The 17873-nt window shown below is 31.8% G+C and overlaps 1 protein-coding gene across 2 annotated transcripts in view; it reads left to right on the top strand.

The window, feature by feature from the left end:
• The first annotated feature begins 344 nt into the window (after window positions 1-344).
• LOC117110209 (regulator of G-protein signaling 6-like) overlaps window positions 345-17873 on the top strand; it is a 27338-nt gene continuing 9809 nt past the window's right edge. For both annotated transcript variants that reach the window (XM_033252838.1, XM_033252837.1), the window contains exons 1-7: window positions 345-524; window positions 9400-9496; window positions 9771-9983; window positions 12220-12284; window positions 14782-14858; window positions 15350-15431; window positions 16850-16954. In XM_033252838.1, the coding sequence (XP_033108729.1) occupies window positions 477-524; window positions 9400-9496; window positions 9771-9983; window positions 12220-12284; window positions 14782-14858; window positions 15350-15431; window positions 16850-16954 (687 nt within the window). In that variant the 5' untranslated portion in view covers window positions 345-476. The remainder of the gene's footprint in view (window positions 525-9399; window positions 9497-9770; window positions 9984-12219; window positions 12285-14781; window positions 14859-15349; window positions 15432-16849; window positions 16955-17873) is intronic.

Raw genomic sequence — 17873 nt, 5'->3', positions numbered from 1 at the left:
ACCTACCGGTCGCTGGACTGGAGATCAACATACTGTACTGTTAAAAAAATAAAGTTCTGTTAAAAAAAAAGTTTAAAAAAATACAAATGGAATACTAAACAATATGTTTCAAACATAATAATTGTTTACTGATATAAAATTACCGCTCAGAAATCGACCTAAACAGTGATGATATTGAAGCATGTTTCCTATTTGTTTACATTAACATCCGGGTATTTTGCTAGCTGGAGCGTTCAACTTGCTTGCTCGAATGGCGTCCATGCGATTACATAGGGCGTAGTGTTGTGGAGATAGGAGTTACCTATCTTGCGCCGCGTAGCGGCGCTATACGATCTTTGCTGTCATCATGTGTGTCTGGTTGTTTGTGATACCGCTGTCTTAAAATATAGTTTATCTTGTATTTTAAAAGTGGATCTGTCATAAACTGTTGGGTTGCTGCAATTTTTGACACATTATGCGATTGTACTTCAAATATTATGGATTTGGAGCAAGATTTGTCGCCAAAACCATTGGTTTATGCGAAGGTAAGTCAAAGTGTTGCACTTTCTCAGTCTCAGATTTTCACTCAACGCCAGCTCAGCAGGTGCTCCCGATCGTAAGTCTTGCAGATGGGTGTAAATTCACTTGCAAGGCTGACAAGTTTAGAGTGGAGGTTGAATGAATTGTTATTGACAATATTGATCTGTTGTATTGTATTTGATTGAAATATTCCTCTGGGATATTTCGATAGCTGTGATTTAGAATACAATAATTGTTCTATTAATATTATTCATTGCTTGCTGCAGCAACCAACCGAACCTGTTATTTAGGACTATTCTTAAGTTTAATTTAAATTATAATTTAATATTTATAATAATAATATTTAGCCTACAGTAGGCTAGGCCCTACTACTACTGCTAGGCCTACACTATACCTTCTTTTGCAAACTTATTTTGTTGAAGATCGTCAGAGGAGGGTGGAAACAAGATAGAAATAAATTTTGTTTTCTAATATTCAGCAAAAGGTTTTGCCAGAAACATCCAGATGAAGGAGAAAATAAAAATAAACTTATTGCTGAAAGTAAACAATGTAGGCCTAGGCCTAGTAATATTAAATAAAAATAAAGAAAAACTTTAATTTTTTCTGAAATTTCCATTTTTTTGTGGTGGCGGGTGTGCTAATTGGCTAGAAAATAAGTAAAATTCAGAAAATATACAATTGTTATATACAATAAGGTAATTATTAAGATATAAAAATAATATATACAGTGTAGAAATTAGAAAATTCACATTGTGAAAAATTCAAGTACATTAAAAAATTATTAAGTAATTTGAAATGCATCAATTGGATAAAAAAAAGTAAAAATGTGATAAATTTTAAAGTTTAGATAATGGAAATGTATTTAAAAATTTATTATTTAAAAACAAAACAGTTAAACAGGGCTCCCAAGTCTCTGGCAAATCGTGGAGTCTCCTGCAAATTAGTAAAGTCGCCTGTACTCACGCAAGCAAGAATAATCTCTGGAAAAAGACCCATCAGCAAATTCATGACAGTACACAATGGGCATGATAATGTCATTGTCATATCACTTCTATGCGAAAATCATAGATTTTATTTTGGATGTATTGGAAGATATCCTCATAAAAATGTGGAAAACAAAAGAGTGTTAATTTATTACATACAATAATAAACTGATTATTAGCAGGACTTTTTCTCACGACTAAAAACAACTCCATAAGCCTCATTAAGAGACTTCGCTGATAAAAGCATCATATTATTTCATTTATTTAAGGGGGTCCATCAATATCAGCCGACCTTCTAGGATAACTTCTATAAATATAGTTTTTAAAAAATGAATGAAAAAATTCTAAAATAATCAGAAAACGATCAGACCTTAAAAAGTTCTTAATCTGATTGCCTACTGCCAGTTTGAGGGTCTACCACTTTAGCTAATTTGTGAACTGGCTCAGCACTAAAAAAGTATTCCATTTTTATGTGTGTAATTTTTTTTTATTTTGTTTTTGTTAAATTATATATTATTGTTCTCTAATATTCTTAATGGAAAGTACCCTATAAATTTCTCAGAATGTTATTTTACGTAATACAGTAAGTAGAAAATAGTAATTTAGATAATTACCAATAATGCTGCATTATTTCACCAGTAGATTCATTAAAAAAATAGTAATGATGAATTTACTGATAGTAGGCCTACTTTACCATAATATAAATTAGTTTATGAATGTTTCTTACAGTTACAGTACCATGTATAGATTATGAATTTCATAATGCATATTACAGAATTATTTAGCTAGATTACAGTTGAATGGATGTACAGATAGTGTGAGTAGTGCAGTGTACTATAAATTATACAGTATTTTGTCATGTCTCATATGATTTTCTTAATTTATAATACTGATTGTATGCAGTACTGTATTACTGTATATCACAAAAAAAAATAGTTTGCCAGGTTATGACCTAATTATTTCTCTGTTATTTGTATGAATATGGCATATCGATCAAAGTTAAAAAAACAGCTGTTTCACCCAAAAAGAGTTTGCGTGAGATAGAGAAATAATAATTAATAATGACGACTATTTGAAAGTGAAAAAGATAATCACAAATGAATCACATTTTTTCACAAGTCCGTTTAAATGTATGGTACTGTATACATTAACTTAAAGTACAATATTTAATTTACAAAATCAAAATAAAAAAAAAAAACAAGACAAAAGAAAAAGAAATTTTAATTTACAGTAATTAAATAATCAAAAACAAAATTAAAAACAGAAGTAAAGAAGTTTAAAAGAGCAAACAAAAAATATATTTTCTCTATGGAAGAATCTTTCAATTATTTGGTATGAACCCAAAACTGCTCTCTTTTTTATAGAGTAGCTTTAAAAAACCATTAAACTGATCACTCATTTTGTTCAGATTTATCAGGAAAAGTTGATGAAATGCATTTAGCTACCAAAAACAACAGACTGAATTGCCTTTACGCAAAGTGAAAAATCTATCCTCCGTGTACAGTTACATTGTAGCTCATTGATCTGTACCTGTACTAGCAAAGATTTTTAATGGCAGTCATTAATTTTTGTAACTACCATAACATTTTATTTAAAAGGACAACAGTCTGTTTAGGGAGTCCGCTTGATTTTGTTGGAGTATGAAATGTCAGTTTCATAATCTTAACTCGTTTGATTGCTGTATTGCGTTGGCCTGTGATCTTCTCGTTGATTGCAGTTGAAAGTAGAAGATCCTTTATTACAAGTAGGAACAAACAATCTACCTTGTAACAGCATGCCAAGATGCGTATCATGCTTAGAGTATTATGCATGCACGTATACACACACAGAAATTATATTTTTTATGTATTCTCTCTTCTCAAAGGAAGATAGTCATGCCTGACCAGTTGTGACTTGTAAAATGAGTATTCCGCAGGTTTAGCAAGGCGATTCAGCTTGTTCAGGCTGTGGCTTGTACAGCAGCCATCAGTTTCAGCCATTTCTGCTTTCTTGTCTGCACTAGCAGTATTTGACTTTACTTTGATCAGTGATGTTACACAGTCTACAGTATATTTTCGATATTAATTTTCTCTAAACTGTTTCTTATTTATTCCTGATTTAAAAAATAACACTGTTAACAATGTACAGTTATAATGATGATAATAATAATAATAATAAACACACACACACACACAGGACCAAATTTGAAAAAGGCACCTGACATCCGCTTCGCCATAGGGTCGTGCAATAAGGTAACATCCCTTTCAGATCTAAGCCCACTTCTTTACATTCACGGCAACGGCAGAACAGCGCATGATACACTTGCCTAACCTGTTACCTGCTATCATACTAAACATCTGCAAAAGCGTCATGAGCGCAAGTGCTTATACCAATGAGCCGTTTTCTGTCTAAACGCCTGCATGAGCATCATACTGTATGGCAGATACCGGTGCTATAGAAGTATAAATGTTTATTCTATTTTTAATATTTCTGTAAAGACATTGAAGATTCAAGATGCCATTCATTGTCACAAGTATAATACATGAAATTTGTTTTCCTGATCTTGGAATACACAAAACATTAATGTAAAAATTAAATTACAAAATAAATATTAAAAATATACACGGTGCATAATTACTTAAATTACAGTTAAATTAATAAAATACAATGTACTAGTAGTAGTACAGTAAAGAAGATCTAAATGTGTTGTACACCATGGAGGTAAATGAGTCATAATTAAACATCCATCTTAGTTTCTAAATCTACTTATCACTGCCAATGTGGTAATCAATCAATCTATTTATTAGGAATAACACCTTAAGATCAGTGTGGCACACACAATAATGATGATAAACAAAATTAACAGATTCATGGAATTTTCAGGTATCTTCGAGGGTATAGGAAATCCCTTTAGTTCCAAGAAAAGCCCTTTATGGCAGACTTTTTGTACCTCAATGCAAAGTAGCTCTTAGCATGTTAAAATCAAGTTCATGCATTTAAATGATTTACAGTATTTCTAAACCTAATTTATATTCAGATACATGAACTCTGTTTTTATGTTTATACCTACCGTCTCACTCAGATTTGGTTACATATTTTATGAAATCCCAGATGCACTTCACATTAAAAATAGGAATAAGATGATATTAAAAGTTGCTATGTCTGCACAGAATTTAAAGTTTTTAATAAGAAGCTCTATAAAAGATCATTTCCATCATCTAGGAGAGAAAGTAGTATAGTAAATCATAGTTTTCAGATACTAACAGTTATTCCTTTTATTTTTGTTTGTGGTTCAGTTGATTTTTTTCATTCATTGCTATTGTATTATTCTGGCTAAAGTACCGGTAGGTTTCCTGCTTTCGCGGCTCCCGGGAAATGATACCAAAAAAAGAAAATAAATACAAAGATATTTAGAAACATGTTAATTTTGTCATCATTATATGGTTTAAAAAAAAAAAAAAGATATTACCTGAAAATTACGATTACTGTAATTAATCATCGGCTAACAAATTTCCAAATATAGAATGACTAAAATATTAATTTTTTTTACCTAAAATATCTTGGCATAAGGAGGTCATCCTAAAAATATCAGTTTAAATCAATTTCAGGTTTTTTTAGCAAAAAAATTTGAATTAATAGAATGATTTTTTTTTTATTATCTCTTTTCAGGGATGTTAATCAAACATGTAATGATTTATTATTTATATTTTTGAGGTTTTTTTAGATTTTACCGTAGAGTCCAGGGCTGGAAAAAGTGTATGACTGCACGACCAGCGGTCAGAGGCAACATGAATGAAATAAACTGTTGGGCTACCGTATATTAGCCTATATAGCAGGGGTGGGCATAAAAATCGGTCAGAGGGCCAAAGTGAATTTCTGATTTAACACAGAGGGCCGCACTCAAACTTTGATCTTTCCAGTGCGCTTCTAAAAACCTCCAAGTACTGCTTTTACATCACTTTATTTCCAGGTTTAATATTACTTTTTACATATGATCGGTGTCAGGCCGTAAAAAACAAGGTGTTTTCTAGTCAATGTTGCTTGGCGGGCCGCACACATAGGGTTTTTATTTCATATACGCGGGCCGCAGAAAAATCGCTGTCGGGCCGCACTTTGCCCACCTGTGCTATATAGTGTACAGATAATATTTGGAGGCATTTTATCATAGACAACTCTCATGGTCAGAGGCACAAATATTTTTATTATTTTTTCCAAACCTGCTGCAGACAGTTCTTAATTTACTGGTACTATATGTCATCACAATGTTTAAACAACCACAATGGCTGTCAAAATATGAAGTACAGTTTACTGCCCCATTATTTTTTAACCGGCATCGTCTTAGTAATTTTTAGTATTTTCATTATCGTTATTATAATATCAATTTCATTCATGTTAAGCCAAAAAAATAATGGTTGTTTCTCACCAGTGAGAAACAGCAATTGAGAAACAATAATAATTAAGTTATTTGACCATCATTATTACTGTTGTCCTTTTGTTCTTGTTTTATCAATTGTTGTTTAATTAATGTTTTGATGCTCATGCAATTGAATTAATGCTAGTCAAAATAACACAAAATGCAAGTGAATGTTTTCACTAATGTTCTTAAAATGCAAAGATTGCCAAAAAGCAGGATTTTCGAATACTTTACAGGGACTACAGTTATGTATTAAATTAGGAAATTTATGAAAAGAAAAAACTTAATATATAATATATGAAATTAATAATTATAATTTATATTCTTTGGTATATCATTTGATTTAACTTTCAAAATTATGTAGCTTCATAGTAATTTCATTACATACTGTATTTTTATTTATTTGTTTTAGAAAATTTTTTTTGTATAGTAATGTAATTAAATAAGGAAATTTTAAAAAAAAACTTAATAAATATATACAGATGAAATCATTTAGAATAATTATTATTATTATTATTATTATTAATTATTCATATATTCTTTGGTAACTATAATCCCATCATTTGATTTAACTCAGGATTAATTTCATTGCGATTTATTTATTGATGTATAAAGATGACAAATACTGTACAACAAAGCGGTAGCACAAAGCTAAAATGCTTGCATAACAATACAATGATCACCAAACAGAACACGTTGACAAATACCATACTGATACGTAACATGATTGTAAACTCCTGGGTGGAGAGAGGCAACCGTAGATAAAGTGCCTTGCCCAAGGACACAAGCGATTTGCACAGCGAGAGTTTCGAACCCCAACCTCGAGGGTTAAGAGTCCAAGCCACAACCGATGCGCCACTAAATCATGCTATGTAGTGGTGTAGATTTACTGTTGACAAAATCATTTTAAATCAGATTGTAAATAATAAAACTTGACCAGTTTAAAATGAAAAAAAAAATTTGCTGGTGCACGGTTGTTTTTATAATTGATACATACTGTCAGTAGCATACTCGGTGCTCTCCCAATTGAAACATTTATACTGGTAAATGTGTCCATGAAAATTCATCTATGCTCGCAGTGTGAGGCATTATCCCTTTTGAGTGGGTTTTAATGACTTGAAAAGACAACATAATAGCCTACAGTCATTAAAGCCTAGGCGCAGACTGGATTCTGGAATGACGTTCTTTTATTAAAACAAGGCCATGCCTAGTCTACCTAGGCCTAATCAGTTGTTTTTTATTTTACATTACAAACATAAAATTTTTACTGGTTGGCCGGTTATTTTACAAAAGGATGAATTAAATTATTTTCAAGCCGTATAAAGATTATGAGGTAATTAATGAAAGAAACATATAACTTTTTTTTTTTATAAGTAATGCCAGGAGCAGAATAATTGCACAGTGAACTATGAAAGAAATATTGATTTAATCATTTCAAGTGATCAATGTTCAAGTAGAAGTTTGAAGAAGTATAGCTTTTGGCAATGTATTGGTCTTAGTGTATACTTCTTCATTATAATATTATTCAGTGAGTGTCCTCCAGCCCTCAGTATTTTGACGTTCTCTATCTAAACTACTTATTAATTGGCTTGTTGTCATGGCAATCAAATCCTTTACATATTAATTTTTGTATCATATTTCCCATTGCTTGGTTTCCGCTCATGATTGCAACACTTGAACGCTCCATGACAGTTGTCTCTTTACGCCATACATGATTACGTCATAAGTGGTTCACGATGCATTATGTGAAAAGAGTGGAATCTATGTATGAGTATTTCCCTGATTGAATTCTGCAACGGTTGTACTTAATGAGACACAAACTACTTCACATCACACCATATGGCTATATGCCCCAATTATTGCTATGTTGGTAATGCTTTTCACCATATTGCAGTAACTACTTGTCATGTACAGTTCAGGATTGTCAACTATGATAGTCAATGACGACCACTTGTTCTGCCGATCACAGAATGATTAAGAACGTAAATCATTTATTTATAATGAAAACCTTTTTATTTAAAAGGAGTATTTTTCCCAAAAAATCCTAAATTGAAATTTCAATGAACTTTCCACTTCATGCTGAATATTATTAATTGTTGTATTGTTCAAATTGATATTGTAAAATTGTAGAGGGCCCCTTTCAGTCAGCATTGCTGTTAGGTTCACCCTCGTTAAATAGAGTTAAATAAAATAAGAAGCCTTTCAGCCATATTTTCCATAAAATGTTAAATACCTCCTCTCAATCTGCGGTCTTGTGTACTCTAAACGGCGAAACTAAATTGCCTGGATCTACATGTCATTGGATGTCAACAATAAGGCCTTTAAAAAAATTGTTTTTTTGCCATTTAATGCTGAAAATTGTATAGGAGGGGCGGGCGCAGAAAGGTTTTTTTTTTCTCCTGTCACCAAAATTAACATATTAAATTGCAATGCTTGCAATTAAGGCTGTGTCACTATTTGTTTTTCAAAGGGTATTCATCATACCGAATAAAATTAACCCATAATCGATATTTTGCAATGAATTTAGGCCTAGAATGGTGACACTTTACATCAGACACCAAATTTAGACAATTTTCATGTGCAAAATAAAGATCACTTTTTAAAATCTGTGAACAAAAATTTAAAAAAAAAACTTTTTTTAACACCGCCCCTATTTTTCAGTGAGCTAGGAATGGGCGCTGGATGGCAAACAAACAATTTTTTTTTTAGGCCTAATATTAATGCTAGATCATTCTCATTGTAGCACCCACACTTTAAAAAGAACTACCAATCAACATCAAACAATACAAACATTACTTTAGACACACCTTTTCCGCCACTAACATGCAGCGTTCATTGCTTATACAGACTCCTGTCTTTTAAATGGTTCTCTTAATACAAATCTGCAGATTACTGAAATCTCTTAGTTTTAGGGAGTGGTGTTGTTTTTCATTGTGAAGATGAAATCCTGGTTTCTGACAGCACATATGAAATGTATACACACACTATAAATATTGTGTGTATACATTTCATATGTATACACACAATATTTATAGTGTGTGTATACATTTCATATGTGCTGTATACACACACTATAAATATTGACTGCATTTCTATCACTTTATAAACGAAAAAGAGATAACGTTATTTGTCTGGTGTGGATATTGAACAGTTACCTGCATTTGTTATTAGCAGTGTAACCGGCTGATTCGTTAATGGTCAGTGGTGAATATCAGTCTACCTGGGCACATAATAACGCGTCTTTTGTAAATATTTGATAGTGTAGTGTTTTGATTAGCTGGATATTTAAACTGATTCATTTAATTTATTTACATTATGCTTGACAAGGCCAACTGCAACAAAGCTCCTTCACTGCCTAAAGCCTATACTTTCGGCCTTTTTTCTTTTTTTCCATTCACAAGTAAATTTCCCCTTTCTAGTTTGGATATTTTCATAAAACTATTCTTATAAATTACATTTTCATTTACTTTATTTAATATCAGATTTATTTCTTGTTCATTTCAGATGGAAAATTTAATCACAGAAATGCAGAATGTTGAGAATGGAGTTCCAGTTGGAAGTCAGAAGACATTTCTCTCCATTGTTCCCAGTGCTTTCACAGGTGAGCTTCATAATAGCCGGAAAAATGGGTGTAGAATGTTACTGACAAATTAGAGGGCACTAGGGGTGTGTTGGGGGTTAAGAATCACCTCAAATCACCTTATTTTGTGAGCCAGCACCCCCTCACTTAATCATCAAACCTTCATTTCAGCTTCATGCCCCCATCATCCCCCTCCCATTTCAAGACATATATCATAATAATAATTATAGATAAGATTGAAAATGAATTAGAATTTGATAGAACATAACATTTGACAAAACATTTTTTTTTGTAGGTTATGATTTTATAGAGTGGTTAATGGAGAGATTAGAGACGCAAGATTGTACTGAATCACTACATCTTGCTAACCTTCTATGCCAATATGGTTATGTGTTTCCGGTCCAAGATCTAAAGACACTGATAGTCCGTGATGATGGCACACTGTATCGATTCCAAAGTCCATACTTCTGGCCATCACAAAACAGGAACCCAGACAGTACTGATTATGGTAAGTTCTAAGAAAATGACATTTCAGAGAAATTAATTATATAATTGCTACATTGTTAGCACAAAACAGGAACCTTGACAGTACTGATTATGGTAAGTTCTAAAAAAATTAAGAAATTAATTATATAATTGCTACATTGTTTGCATTATAGCATGTATTTATCTTCAGAGGCAGACAATATACAGCATAGAAAAGCTATTTTTTCTTTATTCTCATGCCAATCAATAAGTGAACAAAGCACACAATGTAAATTTATCTACATAATTCATGAGCTATAAATACAGTATTACAACTGCAGTATACTGAAATTACAACGTTTGTTTAAATTCTGACTGCACTGGTATTACAACAATGAAATCGGCCAATTATCTAATGAACTTCCATGTTACTGAAGCATCTACAAGCCGATTCACACAATGTACATCACCAATGGGACAATAGAAACAGTGGTGGCACAGCGTAAAAAATGTAAGCTGGGGTGAAGACAAACCAGAGCGGTCACTCGAGTGCATACCTCTGCCTAAATACAGCACCCAACAATACGCAGACTGTATGATGGGCAAAACTGCAGCATACCCTCAATGAAATAATGGAATCACGTTGTATTCAGGCACTTTATTTTCTGGAGTGCTGCAGCCTACCCTCAAGAAAATAATGGAATCGCCCACCGTATTCAGGTTTTTTGCAGGCAGACAGCAGTGAATACATAACCTCCTTGGCGGAGGTAACTAAAAAAATATAGTCATTTAAAGTACAATACAGTTTTATATTCTGACAGCTAAACCACCGTGATTATGCAGTTTAAGTATTTTATAAACTATTAAACTTCAATTCGGTCTTCGGTCTCTTTGTAAAGGTCATATAGTACATTGACTTCTACCAGCAAACTATTTGTGTCAGTATTTAAAACAAATAGGATTATAATAAATTATGCTTTATGCTGGTACTGTAAGTTAATCAAACATTTATTTCCATGAAAAAGTACTAAGTATTTTTTGGGGTATGTTGGAGAACTCTATGTATCTATAAATCAGTGTACATTTGTTTATTATTCCTTTAACATTCATCTTCGTCATGGACAGGATGGCTAATTTTAGCAAACATCAATGTGATTTTTTACTTAATTTTTAGTGTACTCTAAGCTATAGGCTTTCCTCCTGGGCATTTTAAGGCCAAACATAATTAATTTCTAGTTTCTTGTTCACACCCTCATCAAATTTTGAAGCCTTATGAAAAAATTTATTATGCTATGTAAAAAAAAAAAATGATCTGAAAGATTATTGTCAAAGCCTAAGACTAGGTGGAAATATAAATGGCAGAATACATTACAAAGATTAAATTTATTTATTTTATTTAAAAAAATAATTTTTATTATACCTCATACATAGATTCTAGGCATCTGATAGGTTTATAAGCAGGCAATAGAAAGTACTATTCCTCTGAAATATTTTCTGGACCCACCATTGCGCTGACGGTAGAGGCGACTATGGCCTCTACGACGAAAGAGATTGGCCCTTGACCACTCCACGGATCAGCAGCGAGTAGATGTTAAACAATAATTATGGAGGCTGTCGGTTCGAGCTCCTGGATAAAGAAGGATTTATTAGCCTTGGTCTATACTTGATGAAGCACCAAAAGACAAATTAAACATGTCTTGTCAGTAGTCTACAAATATTGCTAGACGATGAGTTAAAATTGAGGAAATGAACAAAGAAGAGCTAGATATACTCTTTGATCGCCTAGGCCAGGTCCTAGTTAGTAGGCCTCTAGGCTAGGCTAGGAAGTAATGTACTTTTTAAGGCCTTGTAGAATCTATGTATGAGGTATATAAAACAAACATTGACTGCTCTTGATTCAAGGGACGGAGAAATCTATTGCCCCTGTGGAGACCGTAGCCTATCTTCCTGAGGGCTGTATATTATCTAGCAACCTGTTTACCACTATTATATAGGATAGTAAATAGCAATAGTAAATTCCCTCACCCGAAAATAATTTCAAATCCCGGACGTGAATTAATTTTCTTTAGCCTTACTTTTTGTTCATATTCATCACTTCTTCTTTTTTTTTTGGTATTGTTGATGACAAATAAATTGATTTAAACTTTGAACTTTGTGGCAGGAGTATTTTCTCTAGTAATCATATAAGACACCCGTACCATTCTAATCCCATTTCAATTGTCTAATATCAGGATGTAGTGTATTTTATCTCACATTGATTTATTAATTATTCTTTTCAGCTGTCTATCTTGCCAAGCGAAATATGCGCAATAAACAGAAACACAGCCTGGAAGAATATGAAAGTGTAAGTTAACTACCATTTTCCTGGTATTGATAAATCATTTTAAAGCAGTTGCTAAAACGTCCATGATTTTTTAACCTTTTATCGATCCTTTTTACGGGCGGATGAGCTGTTCAGAGCCAACGGCAAAACCAACGCTTAGTTTGAGGAGTAGGATTAGTTTGTCTTTTGGATTAGATTAAGTATTATTTTCTTGGTCCGTGTTTTCATGTTTATGTTAAGCACATAGAGGTCTCCATACCATGCGCTGTACGAGTTTACCAATATCTAATTATTAATTTTACTTTATTAATTACTTTTAATTATATTATTACTTATTTTAACTTTTTATACTGATACCAAAATCAAATATTTATAGTGTTAATAAAATATAAAATATTCATATTTTATTGACATTGGTTCATTTTTACATGTACTATTATTTTTGTTATTTAATAAATTTATAGCAACTTTTACAAAGCAAAGTATAAAAATCATTATTTATAGTGATATTCAAAAACCAAAGAAGGTATCAAATATTATTGTAATTTTGCTTTCGTTCATTTTTAATTATTATTTTTTGTTATTTAATAACTTTATAGCGTCTTTTACAAAGCAAAATATCAAATCGTTATTTATAGTGCTTTCACAAACCAGAGAAGGTATCAAATATTATTGTAATTTTGCTTTCATTCATTTTTAATTATTATTTTTTGTTATTTAATAACTTTATAGCGTCTTTTACAAAGCAAAATATAAAATCATTATTTATAGTGCTATTCAAAAACCAAAGAAGGCATCAAATATTATTGTAATATTGCATTGTTTCATTTTTGTGTCACTATTTTGTCGCATAATAGTTGACCTTTCTAATTCCGGTGAAGGTCATGTGTAGGTGGATATCTATGTGTTTAGTAATAGGAACAGTTGTCCTGGTAACAGGATAAGGATATCACTGTCACTGTAATGTATCTATTAACAGGAAATACCATGGTGTACTTTATTGTATACAATGAATAGGCAATTATACTGTACATGAGAGTATAATATCAATACCACCACTTACTTTCATGATGTTAAACCATTAAAACATTAATCATTTTCCACATCATCATTTCTATGGAATTAGGCAGTAGACACACGCTCCCGCTTGGAGCCTATTTTTAAATGTGCTATTATTTTTGTTATTTAATAATATCATTTTTACAAACCAATGTATCAAATCATTATCTATAGTGCTATTCAAAAACCAAAGAAGGTATGAAATATTATTATAATTTTGGTTTGGTTCATTTTTAACTATTATTTTTGTTATTTAATAAATTAAGTCATTAATATTTACATAGCATTATTCCAAAGTAGTATCGAAAGTAATAATAATAATAATATAATATTATTTTGTTATTTCAAAGGGTTTATAGCATCTTTCACAAACCAAATATAAAATCATTATTTATATAGCATTATTCACAGATCGAAGAAAGTATCAAATATTAGTTTATTATTGTATTTGTTTATTATCAATTATAAACTGTACAAACATTGTTATATAAAGTTGAATGCACCATTCACAAACCAGCCAATAATAATGCACTTGTACCGTATGTTTATTGCCACTGAACATAGGATCAATAAACATAATAACGTGCAACCTCCTCTGCTTCTTGAAGAGCTTCTAGTCTCGCTTTACAGTGAACTGTGTCTGAGAGTTTTCATACTGTTTTATTCATCACTATCCCTAACATCCCTCCCAAATCCTTCAACAATTTAAATTTGCCATCCAACTTAACATAAATAAACAACACTCCATGGCATCGTAGGTCAGCGTTCTGTTGCCATTTGAATGTGAATATTATATTATTATTATTGTTTGTGTTTTTATTGTTGATATCCCAAGACCCTGGGAGGATGCCTCCGAGAATATGCGCAATACATCCAACCACTGGTCGCGTGGTAACACACTTCTTCAGCTCTGTGCTGACTTCCTTTTCTTAGACAAAATTTGTGTCCTTAAACTAAATTGCTCTAAAAGTGTGTAAGCATCGGCAATTCTGTGATTCTTTATCTTGTTCATCATCAATCAAAATTTGGTTTAGTTTTTTTTTTATGTATTCTTTATTTAACAAGCCTTTGTTGGGCATTCTGCAAATGTGTTTTAAGTTTTAGCCATTGTTCATTGATGAATAGACAGCTACTAATTTTCACCTTCTCTGTTTATGTATACATAAGCCAAGATAATTTCCTCCTCATTTGACATAGTATTAGGCGGTTTTTAGGTTTGAATCCGTCATCAATCATCCTTTGAAACCCATGCCAACCGGTTCTATTGACATATTTTTCATTTAATCTACAGCTCTTAATGGCATGACATTATCTAGATTTTGAGAAAAATTGTTCATATGTATTCATCATACCATATTTGGTATGTGATTATCATTTTTGTTAGTCATTATTTTTAAATTGTTATTATTGATTTATCTAATATTGTTTTATTTCAATCTACTTCTTTTGTCAAATGTAGACTGCCCTATCAAAGTTGAAACAGATGCTTAGTCATAAATGGGAGTTTGTTTTACTTCAAGCGCAGGAACAAATTAGGTGAGCCATCGCTTAGCAACATACATCATGCAATACTTATATGGTAATGAATAAGTTGTTAAAGAATTATTCATAATCATCTAATTATTACATGATGTATATGTTGCTATTAGATAATATGAGTAAATTGTTGAAGAATTAAAAGATGTGTAAACAAAAAAAATTTGGTTCCATTAATATCCATTAATGGAATATTATAATTGGGAAGAAATATGCCAAGACTGTTGTATCGTCCTCCTGGCGACTTCCAGTATTTAAAAAAATTATCTGTTTGTTATAAAATATAGAAAATCTTAAAAAATTCAAACAACAGAGAGTTGATGGGGGATGCAATGGATGGGCATGGTGTAGAGTGATACTGAACGTAGGCTACTTTCTATCATACTTACATTAATTAAATGTAATAAAATGAATTGAGACTGTTCAATTGGTGTTTTTTTTGTTCTAAATTTATAGAATTCTTGAAGTCAAATACAATTTAATTTTCACAGAATTGCAAAGCAGAGGAAGAAAACTGACCGAATAATATTAGACAGTCAAGAGAGGGCATTCTGGAGGGTTCATCGTCCCCCTGTAAGTACCTCATGTTTTGTGAAATATAAGAACAATTATCATATGTTTTAGTATGGTACATTCATAAACAACTGATATGTTGTTAGACATTCTCCTTTCACCGACTAAAATACTTCAGCTTTCCATAAGCCTCACATCCTGACCCCCGACCTCCTCCACCGCAACAGCTCATCCGGGCCTACTTTAGTGTTCTCCCAAAGCCTTTTTAGTTGTCAATTACAACCGTAAAAATAACCAACCAACCAGTAAAAATGTTGTTTGTAAAATAACTGATAAGGCCTAAATAGTCTACTGTAGGTTGTTCCAGTCTATGACTGTATGTGTTTTTTGAAGTCATTAAACCCCACTCAAAAGGGGTAATGCCTCACACTGCACACGTAGCTGAATTTTTAGCACACATTTACCGGTAAGAATGTTTTAATTGGGAGAACACTACACTTGATTTTGTAGGAAACAAAGAACTATAGTTAGAGGCTGTTATAGTATTCTACAATTTGCTAGTCCTTTTTGTTTTATTCATTATGCTCTTCTCATTTTTGAAAGAGACAAAATAAGCACAAACAGAAATCACAAAAGAGCATGGGGGATATCCCTAAAATTGTGAAAATCCTACCTTATACGCAAAAAAAATAACTGTTGGGTCGCATGTGGCCTGCAGGCCTTACTTTGCCCACCTGTGATATAGGGTGTCTTATTATTTTTCTTATGTTTTTTAAAGACTTAGATGAAAGAATTTAGAGGAGGTATTGGAATGACACATCCTGAATGATGATGATGACCACAACAATTATTTTCATTTTTAGTCCTATAGTACCTTACATCCCTTGGCAAATGGAGTGTATAAAACTTGTTCTTTTATTTTTATGTTCCATTCTTGATTTTTCTATTCATCTTAGTTTATTCAGCCTTTATTTCGGAAGTGATGCAGGTAGTAGTTCTGTAATAAAAAAAATACATTGATCGTTAAACCTTTGGCATTCATGCCTATTTACGTGGACACTACATCTAACTAATAGTTCCTGTATGTATGTATCGCCCCCAGGGACAAACATGTGCGCTCTGTAAATAGTAAATTCAGATAAATAAAGCTGTGTCCAGACCATCACCCTGACCATATATATAGGCACATCATGACTATATATGGGCACATCATGACCATATATAGGCACATCATGACTATATATATGGGCACATCATGACCATACATAGGCACATTATGACTATATATGAGCACATCATGACTATATATGGGCACATCATGACTATATGGGCACATCATGACCATATATAGGTACATCATGACCATATATAAATACATCATGACTATATATGGGCATAGAACAGTTATTTGGCAAAGACAAATTTTGATAATCGGGACAGAGATTTACATTGTTTTATTGTTTCTTATTTCAACTCAGCCTGGACAGATAAATTGCCTAGAGAATGGGATAAGAGGTGCTTACACATTGAAGATAGGGTGCCCACTGCAAAAGAAGAATACTGTAGAGAGATATAGAAAACAGGTAATTTTTTTTAGTTTAAAGTAACAAAAAATACTATTTGAAACATATAACGATTTCAAAATACAATTGCCGTATTTATTAAAATAAATACTCCGCTTTAAATTAATTTCTCCTTGAATAAACATCCCAGCCACCACCCCACAGAGCCTCATTTGGAGTGAACACCTTCCTCTAGGGAATTTGTTTGATTAATATATAGTAAATATAACTGATAATGTCCATTTTGAGCATAATGTCCTACCAGACACAATCTCACAGTTGATTGAACTTTAATATTCATATTGGTATGTTGCTATGGTGATGAATTCATCTTGGAACAATCCATTATGTTGCCACTCCTGCTTTGATTATATTTTGTGAATGAGTTTCCATGGAGATGCAGATTTCTATTGGACAGAACTCAAGTTGTAATTCAGTCTGTCTCATTAGGTAACTGACAGGAATATGTCATCTAGTAAATAACAGTCTCCTTGGTTGATTAAAGATGATCGTTACTGTGTACACAGATGCTCTGAAGTGTACAAACCAACATTTACATTATTCCAATCTAGATTCTAATATCCAAAGTATTTATAATATTGGTGGCTCACAGAACATTATGTATTATTATTATTATTATTATTATTATTATTATTATTATTATCATTATTATTATTATCATTTATTACAGTATAAAGATAAATACAAAAAATTATAGCACAAGGCTAAAACTATTAAGGTAATATAAGATAACATTTATTGTCCAATAAACAACTGAAAATTTGTTTTCCTCTGGCAATACAAAGACACAAAGCAATTACATTTAAAATACAATTGATAAAAATGTTTAAAATATCATGCAGATATTTGAAATCAACCACTTCAAAAGATAATTAGAATGAAATTGAAAAAAATATTGATAAACAAATTTTAGTTGCCC

This window comes from Anneissia japonica, unplaced genomic scaffold, assembly GCF_011630105.1.
Source record: "Anneissia japonica isolate Jap-2015-1 unplaced genomic scaffold, ASM1163010v1 scaffold284697_len431725_cov185, whole genome shotgun sequence".
Taxonomy (NCBI): Eukaryota; Metazoa; Echinodermata; class Crinoidea; order Comatulida; family Comatulidae; genus Anneissia; species Anneissia japonica.
This window is presented reverse-complemented; position numbering and strand designations above follow the sequence as displayed.